This window comes from Phocoena phocoena, chromosome 3 (genome assembly GCF_963924675.1).
Source record: "Phocoena phocoena chromosome 3, mPhoPho1.1, whole genome shotgun sequence".
Classification (NCBI taxonomy): Eukaryota; Metazoa; Chordata; class Mammalia; order Artiodactyla; family Phocoenidae; genus Phocoena; species Phocoena phocoena.
The window spans coordinates 123,378,538-123,389,203 of NC_089221.1; the positions used below are offsets into that span (position 1 = coordinate 123,378,538).

Consider the following 10,666-nt stretch of genomic DNA (forward strand, 5'->3'; position numbering starts at 1 on the left):
CAAAATAAAAGACTGGAGAATAAAAAGAAATGAGATATATTTCCCAAGTCCCAAGGATTTAGGGAATCCTTTCAACTGTAGTTTTCTTGCCCATCGTTTATTGAAAATTATTTTTATTATGAATTTATGACAAATTTAAGACACTTGCAAAAATAACCAAAATATGATAGAATTGTTTATTATTTTATGCCAACAGTCTATATATGCCATGAATGCACAAAACACTGCCCATTTTACTTGTTAGTAGTTATCATCTAATTCTAAAACAGAAATATGAATACATAAGGAATCAAAAGATATCAGCATTACTTAGAAATCACTTAGACCTTAATGTGTGCCCTTAAAGCACTTTTCCAAATGTTTTCTAAAAATTAATTTTCATGATAATAAATTCAGTTCACTTCAAAAAACACTCTAATGTAATACAGAAGTACATATTGGAAAATCCTATTTCAAGCTCTTGAATTGGAGGTTTAACTTAAGCTTAATTTGCTCTAAGCTAAAAAGAGTACAAAGCAATCCCAAAAGCAATCTTACCTTAACAGGCATTCCAGTACAGTGTAAACCAAAGGGAAATAGACAAGTTTTTCCTTTCAATCTCTGGTACCCTACTGCAAACTATAGAAAAAAAATTCAATTTAAACTACAAATTTAAATGCTAGATGAATACAAAATTCTGACTTTTCACAAAGATCATGAGTTTTCCTCTTCACGTCTTCCTTTAGAATACCAGTTAGATTTTATAGTCATTCCAAAGTTATCCTTTTTTTTCTGTCTTTTCACCAACCTAGAAATTACTTATGAACATGTATACATACCTAGACCCCTGCACACACACACATACAGCATGTGAAAATAGAAAAATTAAATTACTTTAACATAAAAACCATGCTTAAAATTAAGGAATTCTAAGTTCCCTTAACAGGAAATAAATTCTATAGATGCTATTTTCTTTAAAATAGTATTTATTAAAGACCCTCCCATCCCATTATATTAAACATAGAGGAAGCTTTACCTCACATTTGGATAAAGAAAATGTATGTCCCAAGTGAAGGCGCCCATTCATATATGGATATGGGAAGGTTACAAAGTACTTGTCCTTGCTGCAAAACAATCGTAAAAAAGAAAGTACAAAAAAGAAAATGTTAAATTCCTTTTACAATGAAGGGTGGGGTCATGGGGACACTTACTATAAATAACTTGTTTAAATTTTAGTTATTTAACAGACACTGAAAATTAAATTTGTAAATCCAGAAATTAAAAGCTCTCTAAAATTGAAACTTGTTTTTGATTTAGAAAAACTAAGATATTTATAGGTGGCTATTAAAGAACTAAATATCCTTGTAGCAAATATTGGAGGTTTAACTTAAGCTAAAATACTGAGTTAAAAATGATATACTAAAAAAAAAAAAATTAATAGGGAGACTGAATTAATTTACTGTTTTACTGATTAAATGAGATATGCTTTCATTAGATATATATAAAGCAATTCAAAGCCTCTCAGGTAAAATAAAACATCCTCAAAATTACACGATATGTGGTAAGTTCCCTTAAAAAGCACCTTTTTAAAGCTGCTTAATGTATTATGTTATACTCCTTTTTTCTATGAATCAAGTGTATCTAACAGACATATGTAAGTTATAAAGCACACCTGTGCTTCATAAGTGACCACCTGTAAACACACCATCCAACTTATGAACTCACTGAAGCTACCCGTGTGCTACTCCCCACCCTCCCACCAGACAGAACCATTATCTTGAAATTTACTTTTGTCATTCCTTTGTTTTTGAATAGTTTGCACATAAGTCTATGCCTTTAAACAATACATCATTTAGTTTCACTCGTGAGCTTTTTTCATTCAGTGTTATATTTCTAAGTTTCTTCAGTTCATTTTCTTTCACTGAGCAAAAGCACTTTCTAATTCACTTTTGATTACTTTAAATTACCTTAGATTTGACCAAAGTTCTAGAACCAAACAGAAACTTCAAATTATAGTTTAAAGTATAACACCAGAGACTTTGTATTAGAGCAAATTCTTTTCCTCTCTTTAAAAAAAAAAAAAAATTCCATTAGAGTGTAGCTTAGTAGCAAGGATAGACTTTGGAATCAGAAAGTCCTGATAAGAAGTCCAAGCCCTGTCAATTCCTAGCCATGCAATCTTAAGCTGGTTACTTAACCTCTCTGTGTCTCAGTATACTCATCAATAAAACAAAAATTAAAATATTGGTAACCTTAAAGCGTTACTAAGAACATTAAATGAGAATATGCATGTTAAAAAATGGCCTATTTCCTATTGCCTTGGCATATTGAACAATACCTGTTCAATATTAGCTATTACTGCTATTGTTGTCAGTGCATTTCCTCAACTCTAAGAAGCACATTTTTCTACAGTCCAACGTATCTGAAATTGTGACGCATCTTATAATTGATGCATATATTTACTGTGGTACTGTGTTGCAGCAGTTACTTTGTTTTTCCCCAATATCATATTATCTATGGTCTGTCTTCTAATAAACAATTCTTAACATCAAGGCAATACAGATTTATAAAATAAGATCTTTAAATACAGAAATCCTTCAAAATTTATAATCTGTGCCTTTGGAGATAATTATCACTATAATATGAATCTCTGTAACAGAATGACTTGCTATTATCAGTCAGCAAAGATAAAACTTCAAAACATTTTCCTTTGTCTAACTATGAAAAATATTAGTTTTTAAAAAAACCTTTACGTAGGAAGAAATTCTTTAAGATTCCATAGGAAAGAGGATGCTAATTTGAAATAGAGAAAGTGGAAGTTACCTCCTGTTTCAGACATTGTAAATACAATCTGCCTTATTCCTTCCACAGAGCAGTCTCTGCAGCCAATGGTTCTGGAAACACAAGGTGTAGAGTTTCACAAACTATTACTCACCTAGTCTGTTTCTCTAAATTAGATGCATTGACCTCAAACACTTTCTTGGCATCCCATTTTTCTTGGACTTCTTTCTCAATCTTCTTCAAGAAGTCCACTTTGGTTGTTCTTTTTCTTTCCTATTGGACACAAAAGAGATAGAATAATACACTCTATATTTCAGCAGACTTGCTTTAAAAAAAAGAAAAAAAAATTTGGGTTCACACAGAACTGAGCTGTTTATTGACAATTAATTTTTCCATGGTTATCTTTAAATTTAAATGAGTAAGACTAAAAATTAGGGCTATCATGACCTGATAGGGTTATCCACTTCAGACGTCAAAGGGATGACTAAAGAATTACTTAAATATATAAAAAAGCTGTGAAATACTTGTTTTTAATTAGATACTACAATATAACACCGTTGTCAAATGTTCCTATTTAGTTAAAATAGATGAATACTTAGAAAAGCATAGGATGGTGCAGTGCCTGCTTGCCCAGCTGCAATTATGCCCACCAAAGGAGGATGGTGAGGCCTAATGGGTAGAGGCTGAGAGAGGATTAGTCATCTGCGTGTTCTTTTTTTCAAGGAAGCTGATGAAGAACTTCTCTCCAAAATGGTTAACAGGCTATTAATATGAAATTAAAATGAAACAGAATGGCAAACATGCCTCCAGCATATTGGATCTACCTGGCAACATTCCCATCATCCCTTATGCCACCCTTGGATGAAAATAAAAGGAAAAAACATACGTGATCACTCTAACTCTGGAAGGAAGGATTAGAAGGATTAGAACTTCCCTCTCAGTATGTGACTCTGTGAAAAAGAATCAGCTACTAAAAGCACGTGTGCTACAGCCGAGGTGGAACATGGGACTTATGTAACTGGCAACTGGGAAAGCTGGATACCAATGGACCATACACAATCTAATTCTGTTTTGAAAACTTAATATTAGTTTCTAGAATTTTATTTTCTTGTACAAAATTATCTGAACCGAAATTAGATTTTCTTCCCCTTCTTACACGCTAACATTTCCAGATTCTGCAGCATTTTCAAACGAGAAAATACCCTGGTTCTACTTATACTGAATACCTTTACAACCTACAGGGCAAGTGACCTTGCCATGTCATGTCATGTCTCCCTCTGTCCTTCCACCCAACTATTTAAAACATGCTTTCTACTCATATCACAGATATACTGGATTTTTAGACAGCTATTTTTAAAAATGGTTACACAAATTTGAAGTACTATGCAAACGGGACTTCTGTGCAATTAAAAAAAACCTAAACTTACCACTATTTCTTCAATAACTATCTTAAATATACCTTGTGTATTATGTAATAAAAATAAGAGTACTAAAGTTGGGTAAGATTCAGTACAAATCTACCATAGAGTTGTCAACTCTGTTTTACTATTTTCAGTTTTATATTTTTTTTCTTTCTTTCTTTCTTTTTTTTTTTGGCCATGCTATACAGCTTGTGGGATCTTAGTTCCCTGACCAGGGATTGAACTCCACCCTTCCCCACTGAAATCGCAGAGTCCTAACCACTGGACCGCCAGGGAATTCCTTTAGTTTTCTTTATTTTAAATCAAAGGATTTGATTAGTAAATCAAGTTTACCATTCCTTTTTATTTTTTTAAGCAAGTTTAAGATAGAAGAGGACAAGCAACAGAAAGATGAAATGTCAGCTTACAAGGGGAGGTGCAATGATGGATTAAAAGAACCCTGCCACAAAGGCAGAGAGGAAATAAGAAAGAATTCCACATTTTCAAAGTCATGGACATAAGTTTCTCTAGTACCAAAGGAAAATAAAAATGACAAGTAAATTTTTTATTTCTATAAATCCTGACCAGATCGTAATTGCTGTGAGTAGAACTTATATCAAAACACAAATCTGGGCTTCCCTGGTGGCGCAGTGCTTGAGAGTCTGCCTGCCGATGCAGGGGACGCGGGTTCGTGCCCCGGTCCGGGAAGATCCCACATGCCGCGGAGCGGCTGGGCCCGTGAGCCATGGCCGCTGAGCCTGCGACCCTGTGCTCTGCAACATGAGAGGCCACAACAGTGAGAGGCCTGCGTACCACAAAAAAAAAAAAAAAAAAAAACACAAATCTGATCAAGTCAATTCCTCTTCAGAGGTTCTCTACTGCTCTCTGGATAAAGTCCATACTCTTAAACCTGGCACTCAAGGCCCTTCTTATCTCATCTTTGCCAGGCCGCTCCCTCTTCCCTCTCACCACCACTCCAGGCCTATTAAGCCACCTGCACTTTCCCAAGTGTGCCAAGCTCCCTCTCTCCCCTCTGGGCCTTTGTTTAAGCTATTCTCCCCGCCCTCATACCCCACCAATCTCTTTGCCTGGCTACCTCATCCTTCAGGTCCCAGCTGATCACCTGCCTTGATTCCCCAAGAGTGTATCAGGTACCATTCTTAATATGTTCCTACGTACCAGTATTACCTCTATGATAGCACTAATCACGCAGTATCAGTATCAGTCTATCTTCCCCATAGGACTATACGTTTGTTCACAGTGGGGACTGTGCCTCATTTCTCATTATATCCTCAATGTCTAAGCTTGTAGCAGCTCTCAAATATGTGTTGAACATTTAAAGATTTAAAAAGAGAAATGAGTAACACTGCCAGCTTTTGCATACCATGGCCATAACAAAATAACCTAAGACTAAGAACTGGGTTGCATATTTGAGTCAAGTTGCTAAGCAATTTGGACTCTTTCCCAAGAATTTCTATAAAACTAAATGTGGCTGCATAAGGAATTTCCTTTTCCAAGAAAGAATAAGGCCCTCCATCTATTCACTCTTTTCCATTCCTGCTACCAACCAACTTCACTTAGACCCTCAGCTCCTTGGCCCCCTCTTACTGCAAAATCCTCTTTTTAACAAGTAACCTGTAAGTTATAAGTAAGTCTCTCTATTCCTATACACGCTGACCCCTGTTTTCAATTTTCACATGCAAGAACTACCATTTGAAAAAAAGCTATGGCATAGACGACGGTTTGCCTATGCGATATCCATTCCCTCCCTTTCTTCCTCAGCAACAGACGCCCAACCTTACTTAGGGTAGTGCAGCAAAGGCAGTTAAGCATACTCTTCCATGGTTCCAGGAGAATTCAGATTGGAGCTATGTGACTAGGTTCTGGCAAAGGAGTTTTGAGCAGAAGAAAGTACGTCACTTCCACCTGGCCCTTAAAACAGCCTGTACAACTCCTAATAGCCAACTTAATCTGTAGGTGGAACAGGCACACTGCCTAGGGCCCACAATACTTCTAGGGGCTCAACAAAATATTTTAATATCTTTTAGAATCAGAAGAAAAAATTAAACTTTTGGATAGAAGAAAAATCTTTAATATACAATATTAATATATCTGTCTTTATACAACACAGTTGTCAAAGATAATTTCTAATATATTTTTTTTTACAGAGGAAGCAGCCCACAAAGGCAATATTATCTAAGGCCTCATGAAGCCTTGTTGTACCTCCTATGCTAAGGTCATGCGTCATATGAAATCCCACTGTATCATTAGTAAATTCCTCTTTCCTTTAACCAACTTGAGTTGGCTTCCACTGCATGCAACCAAATCATCTCTCATATTTACCCAACTGGGTTGTAAACTCCTGGCAGACAGCAACTTTTAGAACATTTATAGTCACCTCAGCACCACATCCAATGCTAACAGACACAGAAGTTACATGACAAATATTTTTTGCTTAAAAATGACATCAACCACCATGAAAGCAACAGTCTTCACAAGTTACTTAGAACTATGTGTTTCTTTTCACTGTACTGAGCGTGCTAAATGCACAAAAGCTCTTCTTTGACGTCTCTGCTTCTCAGAAAAACTTGTTCCTCAAAACTCAAAGGTCAATTGTAATGAAATCTGATATTGGCCCCAGCATCAACTTGTTGTATAACTTTGAGCAAGTCACTTGATCAATCTGAGTCTCAATTTCTTCATTGGTTGCTCAACTAATCAATTGGTTTGCTGTTTTGTCTCATTTTGTTTCATTTTGTTTTGTTTTGGGCCGCACTGCTTGATTTGTGCAATATTAGTTCCCCGACCAGGGATCGAACCCATGCCCTCAGCAGTGAAAGCACAGAGTCCTAACCACTGGACAGCCAGGAAATTCCCAACAATTGATCATTTTAACTAGTTAAAAGGTTATTTAACAAGAGCAAAGTTCCTAAACTTTGGCCCTACTGACATTTGGGGCCAAATAATTCTTTGTTTTCAGGGGCTGTCATGGGCACCGCAAGATGTTTAGCAACATCCCTGGCTTCTACCCACTAGCTGCCAGTAGCATACCCCCAGTTGTGATAATCCAGAGTCTCCAGACCACATGTTCTCTGGGGGACAAAATCACCCCCAGTAAAGAACCAGTGAACTAGATAATAAACTTTTCCATATATTCATAGTATTCTGCAGTTCTTAAAACTTTTATGCACACTAACTTATTTGATCTTAACAACAACCCTAAGAGGTGGGCAACAATCGCCCTAAGAAGTGGGCAGACCAGCGATTACCATTTCAAAGATGATGAATCTGGGGCTTCCCTGGTGGCGCAGTGGTTGAGAGTCTGCCTGCCAATGCAGGGGACACGAGTTCATGTCCCGGTCCGGGAAGATCCCACATGCCGCGGAGCAGCTAGGCCCATGAGCCATGGCCGCTGAGCCTGCGCGTCTGGAGCCTGTGCTCCGCAACGGGAGAAGCCACAACAGTGAGAGGCCCGCGTACCGCAAAACAAAACAAAACAAAACAAAACAAAGATGATGAATCTGAAGCTCAGAGATCATTATGCCAGCAAATGGTCAGGCTGGACAAAAACCCTCATCTTCTGACTTTTATTTCTGCTTTCTCTTAGTACTCTGGCCATATCCTAGCACCACTGGCTGTAGAACTTAGACAAGATCCTTAACCTCTTTAAGCCTCCATTTCTCTATCTATAAAATGAGAATAATAATTATATCTACCTTGTACTATTATTATGAGGATTAAGAGATAATATGCATGAAGGACTTAGCATAGTGCCGGCCCCATGGTAAATGCTCAATAATGCTAACCATTATCACAGAGAGACAACTAGACATCACGTGCTTTTTATCAGATATCAAAATGGCATTGTGGTTATGTTTTAAGAGAATATCTTATTATATTTTAAAAACTTACTGAAATATGTATGGATGAAATGATACAGCGCCTTGAGTTTGTTTAAAATGAATCCTGACAGGTGGAGGAGGAGGTTCTGGGGAAGGTACGACTGAAACGAGATTGGCCCTGAACTGCCAATTATTGAAGTTGGGTGATGGGCACGTGGAAGTACATAACACTATTATTTCTACTTTGCTCACTATTTAAATTTTCCAAATGAAAAATTTTAAAACAAAAAATTTAAAGTTGACTATTATCTTTATTACAACAAATCCCCAGCTCTAAGTCTGACATGTAACTAAAAGGTATTAAAACTGTCAAAACCGGGCTTCCCTGGTGGCGCAGTGGTTGAGAGTCCACCTGCCGATGCAGGGGACACGGGTCCGTGCCCCGGTCCGGGAAGATCCCACATGCTGCGGAGCGGCTGGACCCGTGAGCCATGGCCACTGAGCCTGCGCGTCCGGAGCCTGTGCTCCTTAACGGGAAGAGGCCACAGCAGTGAGAGGTCCGCGTGCCACAAAAAAAAAAAAAGTTTAAAAAACCTCTATAAAATAAAAATTCCTATGATATGAAGGAAATTACATTGCTTGCTCTTTACAAATTCAATTATAATATAAAAACTAATTTTATATCCATGCTACTCCATGTTTATTATCTTATATTCTTTACTATTGGTAAGGTTTCTTCCAGAGTTAGAAAACTTTCATTACAGGAAGGTGCTTGCAAAGGAAATTTCCCCATAGTTTACAATTGCAAATAGTACAATAATTAAGAGAATGAGCTCCAGAATGGGACCAAATGAATTAAAATTCTACTTCTTAGTAGATTTGATCTCACCCCCTCTATTCTATACAGGAACATCACTTTTCTCTATCAGTTTTCCCTTTCTACAGGACAATTTCCATAAGCATACAACCACTATATAATTTCTCCTGTCCTTAAAAAAAAAACCAAAAACAAACAAACAAAAAAAACTTCTTTTAACCTTCATCTATTACCCCATTCCTCTGCTCTCCTTTATAGAATTCTTCAGAAGAGTTGTTCATACTCATTATCTCCAGTCTCTCTCTTCCCATTCATTCTTGAACACACTCTTCAAACAGGACCTACAAGGCTTTATATGACCTACATCCACCCACCAATCAACCACCACCACCACTACCCCCCAACACACACACACACACACACACACACACACACACACACGTCATCATCATCATCACCTCCCCCTGGATGACAGTCCTTTGCACGTACAACCCTCCTTGTTTTTCACTCCACTCACACTGTTGGCTCTGCCCGGAAATCTTTTCCTCCGTATAGCTGCATGGCTTGCTCCCTTACCTTCTGCCACAATGCCACCTCAGCAAAGCCTTTCTTGATCTACCCCTTCCTGATCTGTTTTTTTTGTTTACAGCACCTACCGGCACCTGACATATTTTACCACATACTTTAGAATGTAGCGCACATACACGTAAATGTTTGTCTACTTTACAAAGAGGCGCTCAAAAAAATTTTGTTGAAAGGAGAAATCAATGTCACATACTCCTCTTTCTCCAAATCAGTTTTTAGAAACTTTGGTGAAATAACACACGTGACATGAAGTAGTCTACAAAGTTAAAGATATCAGGGCCTCGCTCATCAGCTAGCAAGAAAAGGCACATCCTCACAACAGCCAAGCCTTAAACGTGGGAGGCAAGGCCTCCCCATTCTTTAGAAAAGGATTTCTTCCCTTCAGGACAGTGGCTACCACATGGGGCCCCTAGACTCTGGCGAATGCAGGTAACCAGCCGGGTTCCAAGGCCTGGCCTAGCGGACCCTCTTCCCGCCAAAACTCACCGCCATGGCGCCGCCCGTCCGACTGTGCAAACCCACGACGGTGACTTCGGTGATCCCCCTCAAAGGAGTGGTTACAACCTTTCCCCTCCCTCTCTGCGAAGCCAGGCCTACCACGACACTAAAGCACACACTTCACACCCGATGAGGCAATCTCGGGCTCACTAATTAAGTACCTCCGGGGGCATCTCATAGCCTGCTGGGAATCGTAGTTCCCAGACCCGTAGACCCCACGTCCTGCAGGCATCTATTGACTACACTTCCCAGAGAACAACAGGCTACGGAAGTGTACCCGATAAGCCACTCAGAGGGGAACCGGTAGTGACGTCATGAGCATGTTGAACTACAAAGCCCATGATGCAGTTCGGTGTCGCAGACTGCCGCGAGTGCGCCCTGACTGATGAGGGGATAGCCCACGTTCAACCTTTTCACCGTATGGAGCTGGTTTGGGTGTCTTGTCAGGATGCAAGGTGTATTCGTCCTCAGTGACTGAGGTGCTAATTATGCGTTGCCGTTGTGCACAGATATTTATCACTGTCGGTGGCATTCAAAAGTCCAGAATTTAGACATTTTGTAGCCATTTATTAACAATCTCCATTTTATTAAAGGAGAGGCTGGAAGCCTTCCACCTGGTCCCAGTGCCAAGCTCAGACTGTTTCATCCGTGTCACCAACCAAGACTGAGCTGTCTGAAGTACTAGTCACTAGCCACATTGTGGCTATTTAAATTAATTAAAATTAAGTAAAGTTTAAATTTTATTTCTTCAATCGCACTAGCCA

At 38.5% G+C, this 10,666-nt stretch overlaps 1 protein-coding gene across 3 annotated transcripts in view; it reads right to left on the reverse strand.

Moving 5' to 3' along the window:
• Positions 1-10,034, reverse strand: part of LARS1 (leucyl-tRNA synthetase 1) — a 66,866-nt gene extending 56,832 nt beyond the window's left edge. Inside the window, exons 1-4 of one of the 3 annotated variants that reach the window (XM_065875632.1) lie at positions 9,891-10,034; positions 2,915-3,033; positions 1,016-1,103; positions 538-618 (exon numbers count right to left, since the gene is read on the reverse strand). In XM_065875632.1, coding sequence (XP_065731704.1) covers positions 538-618; positions 1,016-1,103; positions 2,915-3,033; positions 9,891-9,896 — 294 coding nt within the window. In that variant the 5' untranslated portion in view covers positions 9,897-10,034. Of the gene's footprint in view, positions 1-537; positions 619-1,015; positions 1,104-2,914; positions 3,034-9,890 lie in introns of those variants that run through there. The other 2 variants (XM_065875635.1, XM_065875633.1) reach the window with 2 other exon arrangements.
• Positions 10,035-10,666: the final 632 nt, after the last annotated feature.